This window comes from Exophiala bonariae (assembly GCF_035927105.1).
Source record: "Exophiala bonariae strain CCFEE 5792 chromosome Unknown scaffold_1, whole genome shotgun sequence".
Lineage (NCBI taxonomy): Eukaryota > Fungi > Ascomycota > Eurotiomycetes > Chaetothyriales > Herpotrichiellaceae > Exophiala > Exophiala bonariae.
The window spans coordinates 625,811-653,408 of NW_027042476.1; the positions used below are offsets into that span (position 1 = coordinate 625,811).

A 27,598-nucleotide genomic window follows, 5' to 3' on the forward strand; every position below is an offset into this window, starting at 1 on the left:
CCCTCCACCACTGACTTGGCACTCTGGGGAGATGCTGGTAACAGGCATCCCTGAAGTATATAAAAACCGGTGTGCCGCGAACGATCCTCGGTCCTTTTTTCCTCTCCCAAAAGATATTCACCAATCTGCACTGCAGGGAGTATCTGTAGTCGTAGCTAACAATGGACTGTGATGACAAGAAGCTTCAGATCGATGCGCGTGCAAGCCATTGTATGCAGTAGGCCTTCTGGCTCTTTTGAAGATTTATATTACTGATGGGCTGCTGAAAGAAAGCCTTTCAAAGTTCTGAGTCCGCATAATTGTTACAGTCACTTGGATGATAAGGTATCCATCGTGAACTATACTAATGAGGATATCTCGGTTGAGGCATGCAAGTCATCGCACCCTTCTGAAAAATTTCCATCACCCATGAATGAGAAAAGTATATTCCAGTCTGAGCCCACGTCATCAAGAAGCCGTTCATAATTCCGACAGGGCATAAAGAGTCAGTTGTCATTACGTCTGAGGTGACCAACAGGGATTTCGGTAAATGTAATATGGACATTCATCGATTGTGCAATGTGTTTTCTTCCCCCTGAGTCGGCAGCCTCGTGTGGATGAGATGGTCGATATAACATAGTACCCTGCTCAGTCATGTCTACGCAGGAGAAAAACCAGTCAGAAAATGTACAGCCCTGCGATTGCTTGAACCACACACCCATGTGTTCTATTCCCGGACCCTAAATATCTCTTTAGATGATATATCGGAAAGAGGGATGCTTCGAGCTCAATTCCCTCTCTTCAGCAGCAGACAAGCCCTCCAGAATATGATCTCTCTTTCCCTCGTCACGCTGGCGATTCTCCCACTGGCAGTAGAATCTCAGTGAGAGGGCAGTGATCCAAGTCCCGAAGACCATGCCGATCATGATGCCATTCCCAACTCTATATCCTCGAGCGTCATTGGTGAGGTAGACCCAGGGAGCGATGAGCCCACTGAGACTTCCAATTGCGAAAAGAACACCAGCAGCGCTTGCACGAACGGTTGCCGTTGCACAGTTATTGAGACACCAGCTCATGTAGATCGGCAAGCAGGAGAACAGCCCAGGCAGTCCGAGATAGATGGCACCATATTTTGTCCATGGATGGCTGCTTGGTACAAATTCGAGCATGAAGAAGCCAATGATTGATAGGGGAGCACAGCAGATTATGACAATGGACCGGCTTTGATATTTGTCGGACAGGTAGCCGCATATTATAGAGAGTACACATGCAACCGCCTGATTATGTTAGCGCACAGTCGTGAAGGCGGAAAATAAAGGGGCACTTACGTAGGGACCGACCGAGAGCAATTGTGATGTCTCTGGGGAGTACCCAAAGCTCCTTATGATGGACGGCAAGAATACAGCGAGGGCATTCTGTGCCACACTAGATTCTGATTAACCCAGTAGTCTCATGTGTTTCGTTTAGGTTGACTCACTTTCCCAACAGAAAGCCAATGCTGCATCCTAGTACATGTGGGCTTTTGAATGCCTGTTTAATATGCACCCACTTCGTTTTACCGCCCTCATCCGTACCTGCAGCATCAACCCTGAGACGAGCGACCGCAGTCTCCCGTTCTGGCTGATTGAGAAACCTTGCATCTTGTGGTCCATTAGGAATGAAGAAGAATGCAATGACCCCAAGGCACAGGGAGATCAATCCCTACAGTACTTTTAGTTATGGTGTGTTCATCTCATCTTCCACATATGACTGACCTCAAAAAAATAGATGTTTCTCCAGGTGTGAATTAGTCCCCAACGAGGGATTCTGCTTAACCCGATGGCGAGAAGCCCACCGAATGCGCCACTGGACCCAGCCGCGGATATATAGACACTGATGCGTAGGCCGAGCTCCGATCGACGGTAAAACAAGCTCAGCGCGTATATTATGCTTGGCGAGACGGAGCCCTCGAACACCCCCAAGAAGAATCTTGCAGCATACAACCCACCAGGGGTTTCGACTAATGCTGTACAAATCGTGATGATGCTGAATATAACCACAATGGCAGAAATCCAGACCCTGGGTCCAATCAATTTGCAAGCAATATTTCCAGGTATTTCGATAGCTGCAGCACTGATAAAGGTGCACATGACAGCGATGTTGTATTTAACACCGGTCAATTTGAGATCGTGTTGCATACCCAAGATTCGAGCATTACCAATGTTGGACCGATCGATGAAGTTGAAAATGTTGATCGCCACACATAGGGTGAGGAGATGAAGGTCTGTCCTTTTTACTATGCGCCCCACCAATGACTTGTCCACAGTCACAGTCTCATGGGCAGCGGCAAGTACTTCTTGATTCGAATTCTCACCCATTTCTGTAGACTTCTCGACGTGGTCGATGTCCGAGTCGGAAGCAATCCACGCTTTCAGGTCACTGTTCTGTTGAATTGGCGTGTGGGAGGCCATTATCATTCTCTGGAATGGTCGATATGTTCAGAGATAGCAGATCAAGCGAGGTAATCTATGAGTCGTTTCTTTTGAGTTATTAGTGACTCTGCTTTGACTGGCTTCGAGGGCCTGTTGAGGTACTTGGGTGGAAGTATTTTATCCCCATGGAGATTGTGAGCGATCGGACCGAACAAGATCGGGCCGAGTTGATGTTAGCCATGGTTTGTGCTAGAACTCGAACAGATTTCAGAGTCCGGGAGCTCGGAGAAGAGAATCAATATGATGAGTCAATGATTTTACGAAGCAAGTAGCTTTGCTTGGTGGGCGATTTGATCGCTCCGATCATTTACCTTCTGTTGAGTTCTGGCCGTTGCAAACTTCAGAAAGCCCAAATCGCTGGGAAAGCGACTCAACCACTGGCGCTACATTTTGCATATTCGACACCGTCCAATAGCTTCAGAGAAAGAGCTCTGAAGCGTTGTCGTTGTCGTTCTCCTGGTTTAGAAACAGGTACGACACGACTCACAAGCACGAATGCTTCTCGGGTGGGCTTCAACGACAGAGCTCCTCGGCGTGATGAAGCAAGCTACCGGGACACGGTTCAACCGCAGACTTTGGGTCATCCAAGTAGACTAGGAGGACCTAGATTTCTGTTGTCCAGGTGCACGCCCTGAGCAAAGGCAGATGAACAGAAGTTTCGCAGAGAGGGTACTGTATGTAGTTGACATTAGTAGCCACATTGGCACTAGTGTCACGCTAAGATAAGATCTTCGGCAGACCTGCCACTTCCCGGCAGAACCGCGGGTTTGGTTCAAATAATTTTTTCGATCGCATCTCGAAGTTTCAAACCATTGAGTGACATTGCCCAGAGTCCACTTATCCTCACACCGTGCAACATGGGTAAATTAAAGAAGAAAGGAAAGGCCGGCCAGGCGAAGAACTACATCACAAGAACCCAGGCTGTCCGAAAACTTCAGATCTCCTTGCCTGATTTCCGTCGCCTGTGCATCTTCAAGGGCATCTACCCACGAGAGCCCCGAAACCTCAAGAAAGCCAACAAGTCGGCCACTCACTCGACCACCTTTTACTACACAAAGGACATTCAATATCTGTTACACGAGCCTCTCCTGGGCAAGTTTCGAGAACAAAAGACACTTGACAAGAAGATCGCCCGGTCATTAGGTCGCAATGAGGTGCAGGATGCGGTGCGACTTGAGAAACATGCTATGCCCAAGATCAAACTCGATCATATTGTTAAAGAAAGATATCCCACTTTTGTGGATGCGCTGAGAGACCTTGACGACGCTCTATCATTGTTATTCCTGTTTGCCAACCTACCTTCCACGACCACCGTCCCCCACAAAGTCATTGCACGTTGCCAACGCCTGTGCCATGAGTTCGAACACTATTTGATTGCCACAAACTCGTTACGGAAGTCCTTCTTGTCGATAAAAGGTATTTATTATCAGGCAACCATCCAAGGTCAAGATATCATGTGGCTAGTCCCCTACAAGTTTGTGCAGCGAGTCACTCAAGACGTGGACTATCGTATAATGGGCACATTTGTCGAGTTTTACTGTACACTACTAGGATTTGTGAACTTCCGCCTCTACACATCTATCGGTCTTGTTTACCCTCCCAAATATGACGCCGCAAGCGATGAGAGGGGTGCCGAGTTGGCGGCATTCACTCTCGAGGGCCGTGGTATTACTGGTCCCCAAGAATCCGAGAACGACCAAAAGACTCTGACCAACGGTCATGCACAAAATAGTAATTCCGAGGCTCTTCAGGCACAGATTGACAAGATTTCCAAGGACGATATCGTGGAAGACGACATCAAGGAAGCTGAGGACGTGGATGAGCCGGGAGACGAGGGTGCTATTGACGAGTTCAAAATCGCAGCTCCAGAAGGAGATGTTCTTCCCCAACCAGATCTTACCAGCGACCAAGCTGCGTCTTTATTTTCCAACCTAACTGTCTTCATCTCCAGAGAAGCTCCCAGACACCCGGTCGAGTTCCTGCTGCGGGCTTTTGGCTGTAAAAGAATTGCTTGGGATGCAGTTCTTGGTGATGGAGCTTTCACAAATGATGAAACTGACCCTCGAATCACTCATCAGGTGGTAGATAGACCAATGCCCGCACAGACATTCTCTATTGCACAAGTTGGAGAGGCTTCAGGTGATCAGAACCTCCAAGTTGTCATGCCGGGTCACATTGTACCTGGACGTACCTACATCCAACCGCAATGGATCTGGGATTGTATCAATGAAGGCAAGATACTTCGGACTGATGTCTACTCCCCAGGAGCAACATTGCCACCTCATCTCAGTCCGTGGATGAAACCCACCAGTGGTCAATACGATCCTAGAGCTACCTTGGAAGAGCAACAGCCAGAAGGTGAAGCTGATGAGGAAGTGGAGGATGACGACGATGACGACGAAGATGTCGCGGCTGACGACATCGAAGGACAAGAAGATGAGGAATCAGAGGCAGATGAGATAGATGCGGGAGACATGGATGTTGCCTCTTCTGGAGAAGACGATACATCTTCCGAGGACGACAATGACGAACATGAAGAGGGCTTCGGCGGGTTTGAAGATGGAGCTGATGTTGACGATGCATCCGACGACTTTGACGATGAAGCACAGCACCAGAAGGAGCTCGAAGCCGAGGCACTTGGTCGGCCGATTTCTGCGTCCAAGCAGAACCCCGTGGCTACACAAAAGGCCAAGGCCAAGAAAGAACGACAGACTAAGAAAAGCAAAAAGGATGAAGAAGTCGAACGCCAGAAGATGATGATGAGCAACAAGAAGAGAAAGTTGTACGAGAAGATGCAATTTGGCAACAATAAGAAGGATGTCGAGGCCGAAAAGCTCCGGGGCAAGAGAAGGAAGTTAGAGAAGGCTGGCAAGGCTGGACGATAAAGTCCAGCATTGTTAAAACTTAACGGGCATCATAAACAGCTTGAGGTTGGGCGTTTTAATTCGCATGATTCGACTATACCATGAAGAACCTCATTCATAATGATACTTTGCATGCTAGCGATGAGCAGCTGTAGCCTGTAGCCCACTTGATAATGCTTCCTAATTATTTCCAGATCTGCCATGCCTACCTAACCTGCCCATCGGAGAAATGGTGAGCTTGCCGCTTTAACACTTGGGTATTGTCACGGGAGTGCTCACTAAAGCAGCCGTCACAATTGTTCGGAAAGAGATCCCTCTACCTACGAAGCTTGCGGAAACTCAAGCTCTGAAATTGTCGAATTCTCAACAACACGTTCACCCTTCTCTCCAGCTTGCAAATACCTCTCATAAATCCACACGAGGCCTGAAAATGGCTGCGCAGCCCATCATGCTGCGTCTCGCCAGGCCTGTGGCCGCATCGATGCGCCGACAACTCCTCGTTCAAGCTCAGTCTTCACAGGTACTGCCCCAAAATGTTTCCCCTGCCCGCCAGACCTCACACGACTCACTAATTATCTTTCCAGCGGAGGTCGTTTGCCGAGAGGAAGGATACCATGTTAAGCTCCGACCCGAGTTTTTCACCGTCATCCACCGCTCCTCCTAAAATCGAGATACCCTTGGGCCCTGGAGGTCCCGGAAGTCCTGCACCCACCCCAGCAACCCCGTCATCCAGCTCTATCATTCCTCCGGAGAATGTTCCCAAGGCACCACCTACTCCTGCTCAAGTTCATTCAACTCCTCCTACGTCTCCGTCATCTGTGAGCCCGGCGGAGGCTCCACCTCCACCACCTCCAGCTCCCAAAGCAGCCCCTCCAGCTCGTCGCCGTTTTCGAGGGCTTAGATTTCTGCTATATCTCATTCTCTTCAGCGCATTGGGTTATGGAGGAGCTGTTTTTTACGCACTGAGAAATGACAACTTCCACGACTTTTTCACCGAGTATGTTCCATTTGGCGAGGACGCCGTTTTATACTTTGAGGAGCAGTCCTTCAAGAAGAGATTTCCCAATGCCCGACACAATGTTTCGCGGATCGCACGTCCTGAGAAGCCTGACGACAAGAGAGTGACAATCCCCTCCAAATCAGGCTTATCATGGAAGGTTGCGGATCAAGAAGGCAAAGGCAGTGATTTGACCCAAAAGGGTAAACACAACAGCGCTCTAGAAGCCAATAAACCCCCGACCAAGAAGGATATCTCCGATGCACGCCAGGATCCTAGTGGTGCATCCGGAAAAGAGAAGTCGGCTGCTGTTCAGGCTGTGAAGAAAGACGCTCCAGCCGCACCAAAACCAGCAACTACAGAGGCTTCAACAGCACCCCCAAGTCCTGCCACCCCTAGTCCTAAATCCGATCCTCGGCCACCAGCTATTGCGCCAGTCACACAGATCTCCAACCTGACAGTCCCTAATGCAGACGAACCTGTTGTCCAAGAACTCGTCAAAATCGTCAATGATCTTATCACAGTGGTCAACGCTGATAGTGCAGATGCAGCGAACAAATATTCCGCACCCATGAATAAGGCTAAAGAATCATTACAATCCGTTGCCAGCAAGATAAGCCTTCTTCGGGATGCAGAGCGAAAAGCTGCCGAAGAACAGATTCAAGCAGCCCACCGTGAATTTGATGAAGGTGCGAAGCAGTTGTTGAAACGAATTGAGACTGCCCAACTCGAGGATGAAGCTCGATACCGTGACGAATTTGAAGCAGAGCGTACCCGATTGTCGCAAAGCTATGAAGAGAAGCTCAAGACCGAAGTCGAGCGGAGCACACAAGTTGCCGAACAACGTCTCCGAAATCAGCTTAGCGAGCAGGCCATCGAACTGAAGCGTGAATTCTCCAAGCAGATCCAAGACCTCGTCGAATCGGAGCGTGGCGGACGGCTATCCAAGCTCTCCGATCTCAGCACAAATGTCGACAGCCTCACAGAATTGACTTCCGAATGGAACGGCGTGATCGACACCAACTTGGCGACCCAAAAACTCCAAGTCGCCGTCGACGCCGTTCGATCTGCACTGGCACGCTCCGCCGCGTCGGACGCTAAACCCCGGGCCTTCGTCCGCGAAATGGCCGCCTTGAAGCTCGTGGCTGAAGGCGACGCCGTTGTCGACGCAGCCATCGCCTCCATCAACCCCGCCGCCTACCAACGTGGCATACCCTCACAACCACAACTGATCGACCGCTTCCGCCGCGTAGCAAGCGAGGTCCGCAAAGCATCCCTTCTGCCCGAAGATGCAGGCGTCGCCTCACACGCCGCATCATTCGTCCTGTCGAAAGTCCTCTTCAAGAAACACGGTCAGCCCACCGGCACCGACGTCGAGAGCATCCTCACCCGCACCGAAACGCTGCTCGAGGAAGGCAACCTAGACGCGGCAGCGCGCGAAATGAACTCCCTCACTGGCTGGGCCAAGGTCCTCAGTCGCGACTGGCTCGGTGATGTCAGGAAGGTGCTCGAGGTCCGCCAGGCCCTCGATGTCGTCGAGACAGAGGCCCATCTGCAGTGTCTCCGCATCGAGGATGCCGCTACCAAGAAATAAAGACCATGGAAGCAGAGAAGAAAAACAAAGATTCTTGTACTTACTACTACTAGTTTTAGACGCAGAAAAAATTGAAGGGCTCTGATCGTTGAGCTCATGCTATTGACAACTTTTTCTTTGATTCTCCTAAATGACTAGGTGAATTTCTCTATATTGCCATCCAGTGTCGACTCGTTCCATCTGTGTACATATACTGCAGTGCTCCCTCATCTTGCACCTGACCAGCGCAGCTGGAGCCTAGCAGTGGATACTCTCGCTCGATTGATTGAGCCTCGTCTTAGAAGGGACATGCACCAGCAGAGCTCTTGGCATCTTAACAGCAGGAGCGGGAGCAGGAGATGGAGTTGCTTTCTCTTCGATTCAATCGGCTCCGATCTCTGGACCCACTGAGACGGACGCTGCGCTTACAAGCAACGAGAGACTCTTAGGAGCGGTGCTTTATCTTGAATCTTGGTTTCATGTGATTTCCACTGCCTGTCTGGTGGAATTGCAATCAACCCGTATGAAATCTTCGTGTAGTGGGGACCTCATTAGGAGGGTTGTGCACAAGTCGCGAGTCTGGTCAGGAGGGTATATGTGTGTATTAATTACTGTAAGATATGTATAGATAATAACAAACGCTTATGTGACAGAGAAAGAAACTGAGAGAAAGAAGGGGAGGGCGGCGAAGTACAATGAATTGGCTTCGCAGAGCACCTGAGCAGTGGTGATAGCCTCAACGCCGACGCTTTCAGACGATATCCATTACATTGCTTGCTCACAAGCACAAAACGACTGATACTCTCGAGTCTCCGGGTGTATCGAGGGTCTCGCATAGCCTAAACATGGTTCCCATCACAAACAGGCACCACTTCTTGACTCAAGAAACATGAACGCGATGCTAGAATCTGCATTTCACTCCGAGGTTCAAGTCTGCTGATTTGAATTGGCGAAACTTAATCAATCCAAAGCAACCATCTTGTCGTGTTGCCGAGAAATCTGAATGTGGCAAGGATCGCCTGGAGAAAGCTGACAATGGCCCAGATGAACCACAATAACCCAACAACGCCCCATTCAATCATGGCAAACCAGATCTTTCTCACCACTTTGAAAGGACCTCGTTTGCGTCTCCGAAATGCAGCATCAATTGAATCGTTCAAGCTTTTTACTGCCAATGTGCTTGCCGTAGTTAGCTTGATACTCAGCTCTCCTGCCGCATCTGCAGTAATGCGGACTTGAGGAGTGAGGGTATTCTCGACGCTGTCTTCTAACATTTGAAGTTGTCTATGTAAGGTCGGAGCCAATGCTGCTGTAAAAGAATGCAACTTATAATTGAACGACTTCGAATGTTTCTCCAGAGTGTCCGTGATGTTCTTAGCGGCCACAACATGTTCTTCACGGCGCTTAACTCGTTTGACAGAATGCAAGTCCAGATTCTCGGGAGCAAAAGAATCCAACAAGAACTTTGGCGTATGTGTGTGAGGATCCTCAGCACGGCGACCAATTTCCCGTGCTTTCACAGTCGAACTATATAATAGAGCTTCTGCACGTCGAATATCCCTCCATGTCACATGGGTGGGTTCGAATTGTTCTTGTCCTTGGTCGTTCTGGTCTCCCAAAGCCAGTTCGCTGGCAGATCGAGTGGGATGAAGATGTGGCAGGCCATTGGCAGGCCCAATGGCATTGTTCAGGAGATTCGAGGCATCACGAGACCTGCTTAGATCCAAAGCCTGTGAAAATCCATAGCTTTTTCGTCTAGCAGGGTCGAGAGGAGCAGTAGCTTTGGATGTGTCAATTTTCGGTAATGCTAGACGTAGTCTAGGAGAACGAGAGGATGCACGAATGTCTTCTCTCGTATTATCGGGTGAAGCTTGACCTATTGTTGAACCTGGTGTCAAGAGAGCTTTCTTCTCTTGTTCTTCTCTGTCTCTTTGAAATGGAGATGTGAAGCTAGGCAAATTCGGGTTGTTATACTTCGGTCGGTCGTTGGACGGTGGACTGGTTCGAGTGTGCACGAGCGTAGGTCTATCACTCTTTGTGCTCGAAATCGTAGAAGATCTTGACCTGGGTCCAGGAGCAGGTGGTAGATGAATTGCAGTCCCATTCTCGTGGGGCTCTTTTTCATCATCAGAGTCATAGGATCGCAAACTAGCGTCCGACGTCGAAATTCTAGGCCTGTGGTGGCCAGGGTGATCACGTTTCCAAATGTAATCTCCAACCCGAGAGACTTCATTCCCTACCAATTCAGCAATACGTCCGCCCTTGAAGATACCACGAAGTTTGTGGTGTTCGTTCCCACCGTGAGCAGTAGACCTGGTGCTAACCTTACTAGCGGTACTAAGTCTATGCTCATTCGAGGAATGTGGTGCCAAATCATCTGGTTGGGTTCGATTCTTTGACAGAGGACTTAAGCCTCGGGACATGGGACTTGCACCTCGAGAATCTTGGGAAGGTTCAGAATGCTTCTCAGCATCACTGCCTGGTTGGCTGGGTACGACGTGAGCAAAATCAGTGGTGCTGATGTTTTCGTGATCTTTGTGTTTCTTGTTGAATGGATGCAACAATGAAGACCTTTGCTTCCGCACCGGTGACGTACTTCTGCTCGGAGGTGGAGAGAGGTTGATTGCTATACTTGGCCATTCAACCACTGCGGGGGAGCTGGGTGCCGTAGTGGTATCATATTCAGTCGAGGCACGAGGAGGACGCTCGTTATCGACGCTCGATCGAAAAATCCCCATTTTCGGCCCCGCTGCAGGCGATCCATTTCGAATTCGTGAGCCTGGACGAGAGGATATCTTCTTGAAGTTATCACGCAACAGCAACTTATTCAACGCGGAATGGTCAACTGAAGATCTTTTTGAATTTGGAACCGAGGATCCGGGACTGGAATCCGCTCGCGCGTGTGATCCTGCCTTAATCGTTTGCTTGGTTTTCGTGGGTGAAAGATCATCTGAATCGTGTGGCTTTTGTCTCCGCCGACGCAGGCGCCTTCGACCACGTTCAGGGGCACCATCATCAGAGGAAGAGGAAGTGTCAGAGAAGTCAGTGTCACTGCTGTCCGGGAACAATTTCCGTTTAATTTTAGACCGCTCTCGAGAGCTACTTCCGTCTTTCAACTGAAGAGTGTCTTTCAGTCGATCTCTTCGACGACTATGACGGCCAGGATCGTTTTTTGATTGCGCAGATTTGAACGTGGGCAACTCTGGAAGGGCTGAGGGAGGTTGTGACTCTGGTTCGTGATGCTCAGAAGCCGGAGGTGAAGGCTGTTGCAATGTCTCTGGAATATGGACGGGCGTTTTATTGCGCCAGCCAGAAAATTTGAAATGAGTATTTGGTGGATATATCAAATTGTTATCCCGATCCTGGATCTTAGATTTGTTCATCCCTTGTTCCAACCAATATGCATCAGCGAGTAAGTCGGCAGGATGAGTGACCCAATCCGACCGAGGTCGTATTGGTCTGGGATGGAATTGATCGGCCAGGCGAGGGGAAGTGGCTTTTTTCATATCGTCAGGAACATCATCTTGATCATCAGGTTCAGGGTCTTCTGATTGTTGATCCAGCGGAGGTAAGCGTAGACACTCATCCGGGTCATGTTGGGTGACTGTATTGCTTGAAACTACTGCGTCAACCCATGAGCGAACTTTGTGAATATCATGCCAGCCATCTGTTTCCACGTCAATGGGTGTCTTCTCCCATATGCGCAACTTTCTGTTTCGTACATATTGCAGTGGATTGTAAGACTTCTGCAAAGCTTCAGGGCGGTGGGAAACGAGGTAGCTGCCAGGACGACGGAGGGGTGGCAAGTGCGACAGGAGTCGACGGTGCTCATGGGCAAGCTCAAAGAATATTTTGGCCTTCTCCACGCGGGCGGCTGTGGCAGGAGATAGTTTGTGAGTCAAGTCCATATCACCATCCGAGAGATCATCCAAAGTGGCGGGATCATTCTCGGGTCCTTTTATCGACGCACCGGGATCAACATATGAGGCGGAGAAACTCGGTTTTGGCGAACGATTGCGAGACCCTTGACGATTGGAAGCTAGGAATGGTGCAATGCTTCTCTTTCTCACCGTGTCCCTTGCTGAATTTGTAGTAGCAGTAGAGACGACACGGCGTTCGCCCTGTTCGGTGGAGACATATCTCCGTCCAGAAGCAAGTCGTCTTCGACCCTCGCTCAGGGTCAAGGCCATATTTACAATCTGAGCAGGGTCATGGTCATACCCAACATTGGCCAATGGCGATCGGTTGATCTCCACCACCTGGGAGCTTGAGGCTGGGCTCCCTGTGGAGCGATAGCCACGCTTGGATGATGAAAGTGAGCGACGGACATCAGTGCCTGGAAGCAGTTGGTCGAGCCTGGAGTCGTGGTGGATGACAGGGTCCCGCTTAACCTCCGTGGCAAGAGGGGAGCTCCGAAATGTTGACAGATGGGTGTCATTGTGCCTTCTCTTGGGAACGGACAGCTCCGAATCCTCATTCTCTCGTTTTGACCGAGTGTTTTGACGGGAAGGTGTTGTTGAAGCTCTGGCATGACGGGTCGAGTTGGAAACGGATTCGAGAAGGAAGCCACCCGAAGAGCGATTGAAGGAACGGCGGGACTCATTTTCCTTGCCTCGTCCAACTTCCTTGTCCTTCTCTTTGCCCTTTGAGCCGCGGTCGCTGGTAATGCTAGAGGCGGCGAAAGACAAACGGTCCAGGAGATGAGGACTCTCTGGACTCTCGCTTTTTCGATTACCATTCGATTGTGATCTTGGCAGGGAGCCAATGAATTGAAACTCGGGGAGGGCGAGACGAGCACGATCAGGTGCCGGTGCAGGTGCAGGTGCGGAATCGGAATCGCTGGCGACCGTGCCGTTGGGAGGAGTAAAAGTCGACATTCAGCCACCTGCCATTGGCGCAGGTGTATGAGAAGACTATCGCAGCTCGCTGCGCAAAGACAAGACCGAGATCATTTCAACTGAGCCAGAGGGAAACACGACTCTGTAGGTTGAAGTTGGGTGAAAGTTGAAGATGGTGGAGTCGATGGCTAACTCAGCAAAAGACTAGTGTTTGTCTTGTGTCCAGAGAGGGTATCCAAATGTAGGGCGGATGAATTAGTGAAGGATGATGATGGGCCGAATAAGCGGACCAGTGGTCAAGACAGACGAGGTGACTGGATGAAGTTTCGGTTAGATGTGTAGAACTGATGATCCTGGGATCTTTCAGGTCCATGGATCATGACTACGAGGTGCCTAGGTAACTCCAAAAGGGTTTTAACTAATTGGGCACTGATCGGGCAAAGGATAATCCCGTTCCAGTGGGTCTTGCCTAGTATGTTGAAGTCCCGGGTCGTGCCTGCCACGCCTAACTTATAGCTGCATGACGTGGCTTTGACTGAACTGGAACATTATTGTACTTCTTATTCTTGTCCACCTAAATGACTCTGCCTGAGACGGGGCACGCACCACAACACTGGACAATCTTCAACACCAAAGGTGTACTATCAGACTCATGTAGAACTTGGCTAGGAAGAGGCTGGCAGATATTATGTCTTCCAATAATAAATCATCTAGTCTAGCAACGAAGTCAGCCTGAGAAGCTTCGGTAGTCTACAAGATAGTCCTTGTTCTATAGATATTGAACTACTCAAACATGGTTACATGCATCTTTCCATAACTGTATCATTCCGTTTCCCTGGTCGGACACTTTGATAAAACAACCTCTAGGATCTACTGCTCAAGCAGCCTCATAATAGCAAGTCTGGCATGCTCGCTCGTCGGGATCCTGTTATGACCACCATGGCTCACTCTTTGCCAACGTAGCTTCTTCCTCCCATCCACACTCGCCCATATCTCAAGATCCCTGTCACGGGAAAACTCAATCTCTACACCGGCCGAAGATGTCGCCGCCTCAAGCACTCGTTCCCAGCTCTTGCGTCCTTCATTCCACGGGATTTCCCAGTCGTCTCGAGCATGAATCATTGTGAGGTCCAGTTCAATGCCAGGGTTGCTAACGAGCTCCACCAGTCGTAGGTTTGTGTCCCATTTGTCAACGAGTTTGGAGAGGAAGTATTTCTGGATTTTGGGGTAGGCGAGTAGTGGTGATAAAAGCGGTGGAGTGAGACCCTTGATGGAGTAAGAGTCTAAAAGATTCGTAAGGGACGTGAAGCTGGCAAACAAAACAAGGGCTCTAAATGGAGCACGGCCCAGCGTGATGGCCCATTCGTGATAGAGTGCGGAAGAGATGAATGTGCCGAGGGACTGTCCAACAAGAATAATCTGAGATGCTTTCAACGAAGACGGCGAAACGGAAACATCTGAAGAAGTGGAAGCGTGACCGGTCAAGGCAGATAAGAGAGACACCGAGTCCTGAATCACTCCATCTTCCGTAGGGCTACCAGTACTCCAGCCGAAACCGCGGTAGTCGAATGCAATCACATGGACTGGTCTTTCAGAACTTGATGTCCCTAGAAACTGCTGATATGTCGCTGGTCGGTGACTTGAAGCCAGATGTGCAGCATTGCCATGGAAGCTGACAACCACAGTAGCCTTGGGGTCTTCTAACAACAAGCGCAAGCCGACAGTCTCTGCAGCCTGAGCATATGGCTTCTGGCCAAAGTCGCCCTGTGCCTTCAAGGCTTCTTCGTGCTGCATATACAAGTGTGTGGGCAGGATATGCCATGCAAACAGCGTCACATTGTCTGGAGTTGTGACAGTGAATGGCTGTACCTGATGATGCAGAAACCCAAATTGCTCCACGTTGCTTAGGTTTTGCCAATAGGATGGGTTCACATTATGGGCATATGTGGCATTGCGTTGCAACACTGGGTATGTCAACGCCCCGATGGCCAGTGCATAAATCAAACCTGCGCCCGCAAGGCCCCAGTATGCTTTGCGGAGGAACCCGCCGGATGCCATCTGCTGCGGCGATGGATGTCTGACGAACAATACCTCTCGTTCATCCAGCTGTAGAGATACTGTAGGCAGACGTGCAAAAATAGCGTGAAGGCGGCATCTTCGGCAGCTTGGCCCTCAGCCTTCCACGTGATCTAAAGCCTTGTTCGGCTAACTTGCTTTCATCTCGGTGCACTCCATGTCGCCTGCAATTCTTAGATGTGAATGTCTCATGGCTTGGGTCATTATGACAGTATCATCCTTCACTTCTGTGACACGCGAACAACATCATCACTTGATGTTGCTCTCCGAATGACATCCGCGCTCCCAAATATGCGGCACAGTTTACATCTTTAATTCTCACTCTTACTGGTGCGCGAACAATCATGTCTGACGAGACTGCGGTGAAGAGGAGGGTGTCAGGACGAGATCGACGCGAATCTACTGCGAAAAGAAGAGCGTCGACCCCAGCACAACCTGTCGCTCCGTCCACACCATCAATCTCCAGGAAAGCCTCCACTCCGGCTGCCAATGTAGCCTCAGAACCTCGTCAAAAGCGGTCGTATACCAAAAGAGCGAATCAGGTTCGAGTGCAGACCCCGGCTTCTCGAGATTCACCACCAGCCTCTGTTGAAGAGGATGTGTTGCCCACCAAGATTGCCCCCGATCAAGCGCTTCATACAACCAAGGAAAAACAGGCGACCGATTTGTCTCTGAAAGACTATCAGTCGATCTCTGACAGTGCCATTCTGGCCGCGTCTCTACACCGGTCTCGAATGCAATGGCTATACGATGGAGTGTTCGAGAAATACTGGGTAAAGCCATTCAAGAGGAAGGGCGTTGTTCAACAGCCACCCAATAACCCTGATGTGAAGACCATGTCTAAACTAGGTCTTGCGACCATCACCATCGAGCCTCATACCTTTGATGCGATCTTTTATGTTGTCCGCGATCCGACGGTACTCCAACCAGCTTATCCACGCCATGCCAACCAGCACACACCAAAAGCGATGCTACCCCAATTGAACGCCTCTCCTCGACCGACTGGTATGTATCCTCCTCCAATACCGTACCAGAGCCACCCATCCAGTCCAGCTCTCATTTCCAAACCTCCCCAAGTGACATATCAAAGTCAACCCGCCACCCCGCCTACTGGTTCAGCACCTCCTCCCTCCGTCAATACATCTTTACCTCCTGCACCTGTTGTGCCTCCGACTCCGCCACCAACACAACAGCAAACTTCAAATGGTCCATCAAACACCCCAACACCAGCCAAGCCGGAGTCGACTGTGACACCTACCACCGCCGTCACGCCGGACATGGCTGCGCCGCCACCAATTGCATCTAATCCACCCCCAAAACAAAGTCCTACCCCGACATCTAGCGATAAGTCGAACGCACCAGCTAGTACAAAGGGTGGTACGACAGATCCAGTGATTCAAATGCTTGCCGCACGGGCAGCTACAGACACCCGACTAAAGGAGTTGATGAAGATAGTCGCCACGTCCAAGGCCTCGCCGGAACAGTTGAAGGAATTTCAGGCACATATCGACGAGTTCAATCAGGTGATTAGGAAGCAAGAGGCGGAAAGATCTGCCAAAGCAGGTAATAATCCAACGGCCAAGCCTCCAGCGACCAATGTTGGTCCTTTACAGCCAGGCCAAGGTCCAGATTCGAGACCCGGGGTGCAGCCTCCTACTCCTAAAGCAGCTACAGCCAATCCTCCCACAACAGCACAAAGCCCGTCTGGCCCACCTGCTGTTGGTGCATCTCATCCACCTCCGTACAAGGCCCAGGCTCCGCCACCCGCGCCACCCCGACCGCCAATGCCTCCACCAGGACCAAGCACGAATACTCTGCCAGGGGTGATGCATAGGTACCCTCCAGCACCTTCTAGTGGACCAACAAGACCTATGACGGGATATATGGGATATCCTCCAGCGCCGGCACCACCACCACCTCGGCCAGAACCAATCATCAGACATGTTGTAATGGAACTCACCAGCACCCCTTCTGCGACCCAGTCTGCTTTATCGGATCGATGGCTTTTCCCCGAGCATGCTGTTCTTGAGATCCGGCCATCAGGGTTGGAAATGCTCTGTTCATTTCTTGTGGAGAAGAAAGGCAAAAACATGGGGACTCCCATTGGGGGAGGTGATTCAGCAGCAACGGAGGAAGTAAGTGGAAGTGGAAATGGCAGTGAGAGTCAGGGCAAGTTTTCAGCAGAGAAGGAATATTATCAACCGGTGACCATGACGATCAAGGTGACGCAGCACAAAACAATAGCGACGATAGCTCAGGCAGCGAAACCATTGGCCACAGTGCAGGAGTACATGAAGGAAGTGATGGCGAAGAAGGAACGCGCACCGACCGAGTATTTGGTGCATCAGCTTCCACGTGAGAAGGGGACTGAAGGAATTGATCAAAGCTTTGTCGACAGCGGCGTGGAGATTGGCAGTGGCTCTGATATGGAGGACGAGGAATTGCAGGATGTGTATGGAATATGAGGGGCCAGGAGCAAGCCGGTCTCGTGGGATGTGTATGTTGGAGTAGTGCTGGTGGATGATAAAAGGCAACTACGGTCGGGCTTCGAATGACTCAGGCATGGAGATAGGTCTACGTTGTTAGGCAGCCACTGCTGATCACCTTCAAATGGAGGTTCTTGCCTGGGGGAGGGAACCACCACTGGGTAGGTAACTAGTACAGTATTATCAAAGTCGTGCCTTCCTCAAGACTTCGACTTGGACACTGCACGTGCTCCCTAACTGAGCGGAGAATAATAAGCCCGTGAATGGCTCCTACCTTTTTTTTCAGAGCACATGCTTCCGCCCAACTTCCCTGTTTGACTCACTGCACCATGAGCATAGTTGATCACTGCCCAGCTCAGATCCATCATTGTTCTGTGCGGACTCGTCTAACACTCCGAGCCAGCCTTTGATTAAACTAGCAATTAAATCCACCTTTAGACTTTTGGTCATGGCCCCAACAGAGTTTGGTGAGCGGACCGATTAAAGGCAAGCCACCAGATGGAGCTATCTATCGGAAGTTGTATCCAGAACTAATAGAGGCCTTGTCTAACGGTTCTTTGGCCCACTGGCTCCCACATTCACTGCCATCCACCAACAATCTTCATCATGTCTATCAACCTTGGTGGCGCCAGTCCTTTTGCCTATTGGTTTGTCTATTGAACCCTGTCTCTACTCCCGTTAATCCGCATCACATTTCGTCAAGTCTTTTCCCCCCTCCATGTCTCTCTGGGCACCTCTCTCACCAATTTCTACCTCATCATCTTTACAACCCCTACCAGGCCCACCACCTCCGAGTACCTGGATATCCGTGCTCTCAGGCACCGAAGAGAACCTTCAAGCAGGGTTGACATCCTGGACGCCACTGGCACGCTATCTGGCCTTCACACTCTGGGACGGGACCGTACCTGACTGTGTGCACATCCATGTTGAACTTGTCGCATTATGATCGTCCACACTGTCTGATGCCATCATCTTCCACATGTCGTCCTCAACTCTTACCGTTTCTTCCTTCCCTCCTCCCTCTCCGTCCCCTTCATCCGCGCCCGTACCCGCGCCATTGCCAAAGCCAACACAGGTCAAATTTTACCGTGCTGCACAGATGGCTCTCTTCGCACATATTGCTGTCTTCCCTCCCCTTGGCCAGGTCACAGTCGCTTCGCCTAGCCGGGATCCGGTAAGTTCCTATTCCCCAGCTTGTATACTCCTAACCTTGACCCTCCCCTTGAACCTATCGTGGCCATTTACCCCACTATGCGTGGCATGCCCGGTTTTTCTTTTTCCCCAGTCTTCATATACATGCATCTGAAAGCTAACCACCAAACAGTTCAACTTCACTGTCGTTCTCGAGTCTGACAAATCCCTGCCAGAAGTTCCCTGGGAGGTTTCGATTTGGTATGATCATGGCGCTTACTCGGGAGCAAAGGCTGCGTCTTCATGGCAAGCTCTTGATCTTGATTTAGTGCATCATACTCCGGCGGTACTCTATGATGACTCTCAGAAGTCGGGCTATCGTTACACTTTTTCTGGAAATCTCCAAAGTCCATACACTGTCGAAGACAAAATCTACAAGGGCCGTCGGATACCTTTCACCATTCGCTACCGCATTAATTCTCACTCAGAATGGTCTTGGGTTTTCCACAACTATGGCCTTCAGGACGGAGAATTTATTTTACAGCCACCCGTTGACCCCAACTTTCTAGGTGCAACCCCCTTTGATATCGATGAAGGTTGGATTGCTCGGAAAACACCTAGCGAAGCACCCGATGCCCGGCTGTATAGTATCGAGTCTGCTCACCCCATCTATGTACCCGAAAATGGCAACGCTGGATTCGAGCGACAAGTACTCGGTCGGGTCACTCAAACTTGCAGATACATGGCTCTGGTGAGGATATGGGAACCGTGGCTGGCCCCCCGACATGGAGGCAGCCACTTCCGTCTCGAAGAACCAGCTATTCTTATGTCTTTCCTTCGTTCGGATGGTCTTCATGTTGTTCTGTTCGCCATTAATGGTATTGATGAAGTCCTTACACAATTTCGGTCTACTGAGAATGGCGACATTGTGGTCGAGGCCCGAAACGATTCGGGGAAAGACCGAAAGTTTCGTATTTTGGCTGCTACTTCATGGAATTTCGAGATCGCAAATTGCGCCGTCATGTATGAAGCTCGCAAGTTGGTGCGTGAGTCTTCCGCATACCAGCAAGCGGCTGCCAAGTTTCCTCAACATGTGAAAACAGAATCCGTTGAGTCAGATACTGTGCTTGTTTCTCAAGCTCGCGGAACACAATCCCCAGACGGAGTACAGCCTCAATGGCTAGAATCATGGTACGACAACCTTGCTTACTGCACGTGGAACTCTCTTGGTCAGGACCTCAACGCCGAAAAGATCATGAATGGACTAGATTCATTGGCTAACAACAATATAAACATCGCCACACTCATCATTGACGACAATTGGCAGTCTCTTGACGGCAAACAGGGTGAGACCTCTCAATTCAACCGTGGTTGGAAGGCGTTTGAGGCCAACCCTCTTGGTTTTCCTGAGGGTCTCAAGACAGCAGTGGCCAAAATCCGAAAGGCCCATCCTAAGATTCATGATATTGCAGTTTGGCACGCATTGATGGGCTATTGGGGCGGCATCTCTCCCGATGGTCAACTTGCCAAAGATTACAAGACTCAATGGACCCACTTTCGTGACGGCACTCCTATGGCTGGAAAGAAGCTTGTCATTCACCCAGATGATATTCATCGACTTTATGATGACTTTTACCGCTTCCTATCAGACGCTGGAGTGACTGGTGTGAAGACAGATGTACAATTTGCACTTGATCTCCTTGCCGATACTCCTGATCGTCAGGCTTTCACCAATACATATCAGTCTGCTTGGACTCAAGCACATCTGCGACACTTATCGGGCAAGGCCATATCTTGCATGTCGATGATACCTCAAATTCTGTGTCACAGCTTTCTTCCAACCAATTTCTCGAGGATATTATTGCGGAACAGCGACGATTTCTTTCCCGAAGTTCCTACTTCTCACGCCTGGCACGTGTTTGCAAATGCTCACAACGCTTTGTTTGTTCAGCATCTTAACGCTCTTCCTGATTGGGATATGTTTCAATCAAGCCATCCTTACAGTGGATTTCATGCAGCTGCTCGAAGTCTATCTGGAGGACCGATCTACATCACCGATACCCCTGGTGAGCATGATGTTGAGCTGATCCATCAAATGACCGCCCTAAACCCTAGAGGTCAGACCGTCATCTTGCGGCCCAGTGGTATTGGCAAGACAATGGGCGTGTATGACAAGTACGACGAGAAAGCAGTCCTCAAGATCGGAGTCTACCATGGCAAATCTGATGTTGGAAGCGGTATGCTCGGTGTCTTCAATATTGCTGAATCGGAGAGTAGGTTCATTCTCCCAATCACCAAATTCCCAGGTGTGAATGCCTCTACAACAGATAAACCAGAGTCAGCTAAAAGATGGATTGTCCGCTCTCACATATCAAAGCGCATCACACAACCCATCCAGCCAACCGACCCTATTCGACCAGACAATCTTCTCCAAGGAAGACTTCCCATACGAGGCTATGACGTCTGGTCTGCCCTACCTGTGGACACCTTCCGGCTCCCCTGGTCACCAGAATCGACCCTCGACCTCTCGGTGATTGGTCTGCTCGGAAAATTTACTGGTGCTGCGGCGATCGTTGACCTGTATTTCAATTTTAATGACGTCCAGGAGGGTACGGCAACAGCTTCATTCTCAGGCTCTCCACTCGGCCACCGTCTTAAAATCCACATTCAGCTGAAGGCTCTTGGCGTCTTGGGCATTTGGCTATCAGACGCTCAGTCTCGCAGCATCGACGACATGATGGTCATTATACAGAGCCGGGCGGTTCCTAAACATGTCGTGTCGCTTAACTTGGATAATGTGCCGGACGGTTCTTCGGCCGGTGTACTTGAAATCGATGTCGCTACAGCATGGAAAGAGAACGAACTCGAGCACGGCTGGAGTAATGAAGTAGGTGTCGATGTTTTCTTACGATGATAGCAGAAACGATTCATTGGACGTTACCTACGAACACGGCATGAACAGGTGCATTGAACGGAGTATTCACTGAGGGTAAAAGCTAAGCATTCTCAGGCTTCTTTTAGATGAAGCCCCTACAGAACTTACTCTACCTAATATTCTTCCTCAAACGTTAAAACCTCCAATTTGTTCTCCATGATTTTACCAAATGTGAACACAACGATGCCCTTTCACAACAAGCCTGTTGTTGTAGGCACGAGAAAGGTGTCATTTCCCCCTGTTGGAGGAGTTGAACATGGTTAAAATTTCTCGTTCGTTCGGCCTGACCTGAAAATGGAGCGCCATAGACCTAAAGCATACATCGGCCGCATGGTCCACGAGTCGTGATCCGATGTAGATACATCCTGTTATCCTTGGAGGCATCCCGTTGCTGGACTAACCCCCCGACTGAATGTGGTGTTCGCTTTGACTTGTCTTGTCCCTCCCTCCGCGACACTAACAGGTGGTATGGTCTCTGATGGGGTAAGTAGTCCCCATGAGGGCGGCCATGCGCCCTGAATATTGAATATTCTGTCGGTAGTAGTGACCAGTGCTACCAAAGTCCTATCCTTCCTTTGACTCATACATGCCGACCTCTCCTTCCTCATTCCCTTGGGGTTTTACTACTTATCCTACCTATGTGTCGAGAAACTTCCTAGTACTAACCCCATCATCCATAAATCTTTGTTATTCTCTTCATCTCACCCAGGGGCCAGTACATCCAGGAATCCAGCTCGCGGCCACAACAGACGCGTTTCAGGATAACCATTCTTCTATCATAACTGCGGTTCCTAGAGGTTCAGTTCTTGAAGAAATCGGTGGCTCAAGATGAATATTCTGAAGTCCAATATGGGCTTGAGCATGAGCATGAGCAGGAATATCTATATCTCCATTAAACTATCATCACTAATGCGCTATCTCCACCAGTCTACAGACGACCCAGTCTCTCTCTCTCTCTCACACACATCTTTCACCAATCAATACGATCATCACAGACCAACTCGACGGCCGCGCGCTCATCGCCCCTCCACACGCGCGCCCCGTCATTACACGCCGCAACGGCCGTGCGCAGATCCGAGACCAAGCCCCCAGGCCCGGAAGCGAAGACGCTCGTCGGGCCGTGTGCGGTGGCCGCGACGAAGTCTCGCACCATGGCGCCGACGTCTGGGTGGCGGCGGGCGCGCGAGTTTTCGGGGTTGTTGTTTGATGATGGCGACGCGGAGGAGGAGGAAGTGTTGTGGTATGTTATTGAGAAGCGGCGGCCGTGATGGCGAGGGGCGGATTTCTCGTTTGCGCCGGATGACGAGGACGAGGAGGAGCCGCCACGGTGGATCTCGTCGTCCCTGGATGTGAGGGACGTGGAGGAGCCAGTTTCCCTGCCCGTTCGGATATCTGTCGTGGTGTGCTTGTCCGCCGGTGTGTGGTCTGTGTCGGTGAGGGTGTCTCGGGTTACGTAGACTCGTATTTGGAGGTTCAGGCGGTCGCTGGCGGCCCTGAGGGTGTCCAGCTCGCGTTGGACCCAGCGGACGTCGCTGCGGCGGCGGACGATCCAGACGAATTCGATCTTGCGGGTTACGGGGTCGTCGGAGGCGTTGAGAACTGGTGCTGTGATGATATACTGTAGGATTGGGAGCACGAAGGTGACGCCGCTGCCGCCGGCGATGGCGAGGATGTTGATGTCGTTCGTGTTGGCGATGTGGTCCACGTGGGATGTGCCGTAGGGGCCTTGCAAGATTACTGGGATGGTGGGCTTGAGCGACCTGGTGCTGGAGCGAGGCGCGGACTGCAATGCTGCTGGGAGAATGCTGGTGTTGGGCTCGTGAGTTTTGAGATCTTTGCCGTCGTTGGATGTAGCACTACCAGGGGCTGCAGCCTCGAGGGTCTTGGCACGTGCGATTTCGGCAATTTGACGAGTTTGGCCACCCTGTGCACGATATACATAGGTGTGGGTGTTGGAGATCTTGCCGCTGCCGACACCTGCTAGGCTGGCGGGTGTGAAGGGATGAGATTGCCAGATACTGCTATCCGGGAAGCAGAGATAAAAGTGCTGACCTGGCGCCCAGGCATTATGGTTATGTTCAAAGTCCAGGCGCACAACATCTCCGTTCTGCTCGTCTTCAAAGAAGCTGATTTGAGCTTGCGCACTCCGGAAACCCATCGAGGAAGTCGATTCCGGAAGATATTGGTAATGAAGGAGAAAGGCCCGGACGAGTCGGATGATGCGGTCGAGACCCCAGACGGCCAGGCTGGCGATCATGAAGCAGCCGAGAGGAGCCCAGTGGCCGTAGCATCCTCCGATGAAGATCATAGCCATGACGTAGTGGACCTTGCGGAAGACTTCATAGCCCGTGAAGCGAATCGAGCATGGGAGGGAGAGCACGAAAATGAGCGCGATGAAGATCATCGCGACTATGCCCCAGATCGCGTATGTCTCGGCCATAAACGCATTCCAGACTTGAGGTTGGGGTTGGTATAAGCGAAGTTCGATGATCAGCCAGCCGATGGTGTGGATGGTGGATTGAAGGAAGATGATGTAGCCAAGCCAGCGGTGCAAGAATTGGAAATTTTGATATGGGATACCCGTCAGAAGAGAAAGCAGAGACTCGCGGTTGGCGAGTAATATGGAGAGCGGCATTAGAGCATAAGCGAGGACTCCAACACGGTTTGACCACGGCCCTAAGGTCGTGCGAGTGCGGAAGACGCCTTCCATATTCTTGACAGGCGTCATCCATAGTCCATAGGTGAGTCCTGCGAAACTGACGATGGTCACATAGCTAGTGAGGGCGAGCAATATCACGACCTGGAGACGAGTCGTACGACCGAATATTGACCGAATAGACTCGGGCAGGAGGTAGTGACGGATGCTTGCTCGGAGGGCCATGGTGAGCCTGGTGACGGGGTGCTGGCGGATGGAGAATGTTTCTCCTTCTTTGCCGGATTCGAGATTTCGTCGACTTGGTATCAAGCGCCTTCCGATGGCATAGAGAAAGAGGAGCCCGCCAAAGATGGCCCACATGATACCGATAAAGAGGACGCTGTAGTCATGACCATCGTAAACAACCTCCAGGTATGCGCCTGAATAGAAGTGTCAGTGTTGTTTCATCCATTGCGAAAGATAGAAGCCGTACAGCTGGGGACATCATTTGCACATGGTACAACTTGATCTGCATATCCCCAATGTGGTTTGAGTGACTCTGCCGAAGCATGATCTTGCATATGCTGCCGTCGCAGCAGCGAGGGTAGATGTTGTGTGAGTGATGCCATCGGTTTGATATTCGGTGTCGTTCAGGCCCACCCCAGCAACTCCAAGGCAGAGCCAGTATTCACACCAGCGAACATTTTCATTCATATAGCATGACACGGCAATGGCCCCGATCCCATGTGGCAGAACGCATGAAGCAGCGGATAAGGCTCGTTGCGAAGTGGGGTGCATAGACTGAAATTCTCTCCTGGTGCTTGGCGTGAGCAAGTTTCTCTGCTTGGGACCTGCCTCAGAGACTTCGAATGTTCATCTCGATATCATATCACTGGCCAGCTTATTCTCGATACGGGGCGTCCTCCGTATGATTCAATCCATGGTGGATTGAGACCGCCGAGCCAAGTGGTCGGGACGAGCGTGGGATTCTCTCTAATGGTGTCTCTCGGTATTTCTGGCGGAGTTGAGCAGGTTCGCGAGATCTGCTTTCCATGGCATGTAATATCGAGGTATTCATTGCGAGCGAATTCATTGGTGCTCGTAGGTTCAAGCGCGCTTTTTGCATCGGTGCTGGCGTCTCAGCCTTTCATGCTCACACACAACCAAGACTTTGGCATTGCTGATACCAAGCAAAGTGAAATATGGCCATGACCGGCCCGGTATGCACATGGCGAGCAAATTTTGGCCTACCAGATTCGTCTCACCTTGGGCAACTCTGCGCGAGCCTGCTTTGCACCCGATGCTGTCAGTTTTGTAGTTATCGATGGCAGAGACGAACGTGGAAGCTCCAGTGGAATTAGGGGAAGATAGATGTGCCAAGCTTCACCGAAGACCCTGCGGTTCATGTTTTAGCCACCTTGGATGCGATGCAAACGCTGTCCAACCATAAAAATGTACATCTAGGGTTCTGTTTCACAGGTAGAGGTCGTCAATGGACTACCGAACAGTCACCTAGTTAGGTTTCGTAGGATCGTCATAACCACTTTAGTAGCAGACATTATTTCCGAAACCAACTTGAAGCTCAGAACCAGTCCGATGAATCGAGCAGAGGAACGTGAAGGACACGGGAGGAAGAGTTTAGCTCAAAGTGGCCACTCTTTCCCTTATATAGTTCAAGGCCGAATTGAAGAATTGGTTCAATTCTCTTCTCGTCATTGACATGAGTCTGGTTACAGCGGACTCCCGGTGAGGGAAGAGGTCTTCCACCTTGCAAGCGTCACATTTGGCAGAAATCACGAACCGCCAGGTAGGGACGACGCTGTAATCTCTCAGAAATTCGAGTCATTGATAAGGTATGGTATGTACAGTCAATTCCGGTCTTGAGCAGACCGTAGATCTACAGAACCAGTGGCCTAATGGGCCACTCACGCCCACCCTGCGCGAGTTCTTTCTTCAGTCGATGCCCATTTCTCCGCGGGAAAACGTAAAGGAATTCAGCAGGCCCGCAAGGTAAAGGACGATGATAAACCGGAAAAAGATTCGGATTCTTCCTCAACAAAAGCAGATGGCGGTCGTGATGGGAACTTGGGCTGTCCGGGCCTTCATAACAGACTCAGTCTTCAGTAGCCCATTGTAAAGGAAAGCCTGGAACAAGCAAAAGATCCCAAATATATGGTGGTGTCTGGATCTATTTTGATTCGTCATAGAAGCCCTCGTCCTCAAGTCGTCGCCGTGCCTCCTCTAATGCCCACGTTTGTATCCTGTAGCATAAACCATTAGCGAAACCAAACCTCTCTCTGACAGCACAAGTGCAAAGGAAATAAGAAAGAAAAAACTCACGAAGTATCTGGCTTCATAGTATAAGCGGCGACAGCAACAACCCACGCACCGATGAAGATGTAAGCGAATGGCTCCCAGCCCTCCTTCTCCGCCTTCTCGCCGGGTCGGATACCCCAGAGCCAGCCGCCTGGCGGGTCATAGTGGTCCTCGTGGCCGCCATGATGGCCATGGTCTGCCTCGTGCCCGCCGTCGGAACCCTTTAGCTCGTGGGCTGCGCTGTGTGAGCTGGCTAGTCGGAGGGGTGTGGCGGATCGCGTTCGAGCTTGGAGTGCCGAGTTCTGTCGGAGCGGGGTGAGCAGCGGCTGTGTTGACCGCGCCGCCGCTGCAAGCCGGGGGATCTTGGGGAGCATCGCTGCGTGTGTATCTTGTGTTGTGTTTTTAGGTGGATTGAGATGGAGCGAGGGAGAGCCGTGAGAGGCGGACGGATGTTGAATGTTGGTGTCGTCGACGTGTTGCGAGCCTGGGGGGGACCGAGATGAGCTCCTGAAGCTGACTGTGCTATGGAGCTAGCTGAAGGAGTTGAATTCTCCTCAGGAAAAGGTGTTGTTGTGGTTCAATCATAAGTTGAACCTCAATCTACGGCCAGATGGATGACTGCGGTGAGGTTGAGGTTGAGTTGAGATGGCCCATGCCAAGACTCTCGGAGAAGCGGCAAGGAGGGATTGATAAAGCGGCATTCCGTCTTTCCCGAAGCGAGTTCTTGACGATTTTCAAGCTCCCCGTGCGGCGTGTATTAAATCAAGAACAAGACATGACTCAAAGCGATGAAGGGTTTGTTAGACGTGGAAAATCACCCTAATGGTGTGTGTTTTCGTTCCTCAATCTTCTATCATGATTGCATCACTAAACAGGGATATTACAGTCGAATGCATCTGAACAAACGATACCCGTTTTAACACCGCTCACTCCTGACCTGCTTTCGGACCAATCCAGCCCAAACAATCCAGCCCAAGTCGTTCATCTGAGCATACATGAGCCAAAGCGTGGTCCTATGCTAGAATAATTGTGTACATTGCTTTTTTTGCTGCCTTTTGCCTATCGTGAACGTGTGTGTTGTTGTATGTTGCGCCTCTTTCTCCCCACGTTAACCGTGTGAATCATATCACCCAAAGGCTTTGAAAAAGTTCCTCCGTGAGAATCGTAAGCGTCTCGAAATGCTCTGCCAGAAATCTGGCAATACCGCAAGCTTTTATCGCTCGCTGTTTTGGTTAACCTTGCTCAAGCCATCCTTGAATCCTAAAAAAAATGCCAATGAGGACTCCGCCCAATGCCA

The 27,598-nt window shown here is 50.7% G+C and overlaps 9 protein-coding genes across 9 annotated transcripts; 4 read left to right on the forward strand and 5 right to left on the reverse strand.

The window, feature by feature from the left end:
• Positions 1 to 731: 731 nt before the first annotated feature.
• LTR84_000225 (uncharacterized protein) lies at positions 732 to 2,429 on the reverse strand (the record flags this gene model as incomplete). The annotated part of the gene is made up of 4 exons (XM_064843856.1): positions 732 to 1,256; positions 1,308 to 1,404; positions 1,457 to 1,680; positions 1,734 to 2,429. The coding sequence occupies 4 exons, from the start codon at positions 2,427 to 2,429 to the stop codon at positions 732 to 734; spliced, it is 1,542 nt and encodes a 513-aa protein (XP_064711716.1).
• An 878-nt stretch (positions 2,430 to 3,307) lies between these two features.
• Positions 3,308 to 5,335, forward strand: NOP7 (mRNA-binding ribosome synthesis protein nop7; the record flags this gene model as incomplete). Its single annotated transcript, XM_064843857.1, has 1 exon — positions 3,308 to 5,335. One exon carries the CDS (start codon positions 3,308 to 3,310, stop codon positions 5,333 to 5,335), a length of 2,028 nt encoding a protein of 675 aa, XP_064711717.1.
• A 409-nt stretch (positions 5,336 to 5,744) lies between these two features.
• Positions 5,745 to 7,905, forward strand: LTR84_000227 (uncharacterized protein; the record flags this gene model as incomplete). The annotated part of the gene is made up of 2 exons (XM_064843858.1): positions 5,745 to 5,834; positions 5,899 to 7,905. 2 exons carry the CDS (start codon positions 5,745 to 5,747, stop codon positions 7,903 to 7,905), a joined length of 2,097 nt encoding a protein of 698 aa, XP_064711718.1.
• Positions 7,906 to 8,840: 935 nt separating this feature from the next.
• LTR84_000228 (uncharacterized protein) lies at positions 8,841 to 12,761 on the reverse strand (the record flags this gene model as incomplete). Its single annotated transcript, XM_064843859.1, has 1 exon — positions 8,841 to 12,761. The coding sequence occupies one exon, from the start codon at positions 12,759 to 12,761 to the stop codon at positions 8,841 to 8,843; it is 3,921 nt and encodes a 1,306-aa protein (XP_064711719.1).
• An 831-nt stretch (positions 12,762 to 13,592) lies between these two features.
• LTR84_000229 (uncharacterized protein) lies at positions 13,593 to 14,780 on the reverse strand (the record flags this gene model as incomplete). Its single annotated transcript, XM_064843860.1, has 1 exon — positions 13,593 to 14,780. The coding sequence occupies one exon, from the start codon at positions 14,778 to 14,780 to the stop codon at positions 13,593 to 13,595; it is 1,188 nt and encodes a 395-aa protein (XP_064711720.1).
• A 362-nt stretch (positions 14,781 to 15,142) lies between these two features.
• On the forward strand, positions 15,143 to 17,263 carry LTR84_000230 (uncharacterized protein; the record flags this gene model as incomplete). The annotated part of the gene is made up of 1 exon (XM_064843861.1): positions 15,143 to 17,263. The coding sequence occupies one exon, from the start codon at positions 15,143 to 15,145 to the stop codon at positions 17,261 to 17,263; it is 2,121 nt and encodes a 706-aa protein (XP_064711721.1).
• A 1,120-nt stretch (positions 17,264 to 18,383) lies between these two features.
• LTR84_000231 (uncharacterized protein) lies at positions 18,384 to 21,329 on the forward strand (the record flags this gene model as incomplete). Its single annotated transcript, XM_064843862.1, has 2 exons — positions 18,384 to 18,458; positions 18,609 to 21,329. The coding sequence occupies 2 exons, from the start codon at positions 18,384 to 18,386 to the stop codon at positions 21,327 to 21,329; spliced, it is 2,796 nt and encodes a 931-aa protein (XP_064711722.1).
• Positions 21,330 to 22,320: 991 nt separating this feature from the next.
• On the reverse strand, positions 22,321 to 24,614 carry LTR84_000232 (uncharacterized protein; the record flags this gene model as incomplete). Its single annotated transcript, XM_064843863.1, has 2 exons — positions 22,321 to 24,425; positions 24,479 to 24,614. The coding sequence occupies 2 exons, from the start codon at positions 24,612 to 24,614 to the stop codon at positions 22,321 to 22,323; spliced, it is 2,241 nt and encodes a 746-aa protein (XP_064711723.1).
• A 1,559-nt stretch (positions 24,615 to 26,173) lies between these two features.
• LTR84_000233 (uncharacterized protein) lies at positions 26,174 to 26,675 on the reverse strand (the record flags this gene model as incomplete). Its single annotated transcript, XM_064843864.1, has 2 exons — positions 26,174 to 26,246; positions 26,326 to 26,675. 2 exons carry the CDS (start codon positions 26,673 to 26,675, stop codon positions 26,174 to 26,176), a joined length of 423 nt encoding a protein of 140 aa, XP_064711724.1.
• Positions 26,676 to 27,598: the final 923 nt, after the last annotated feature.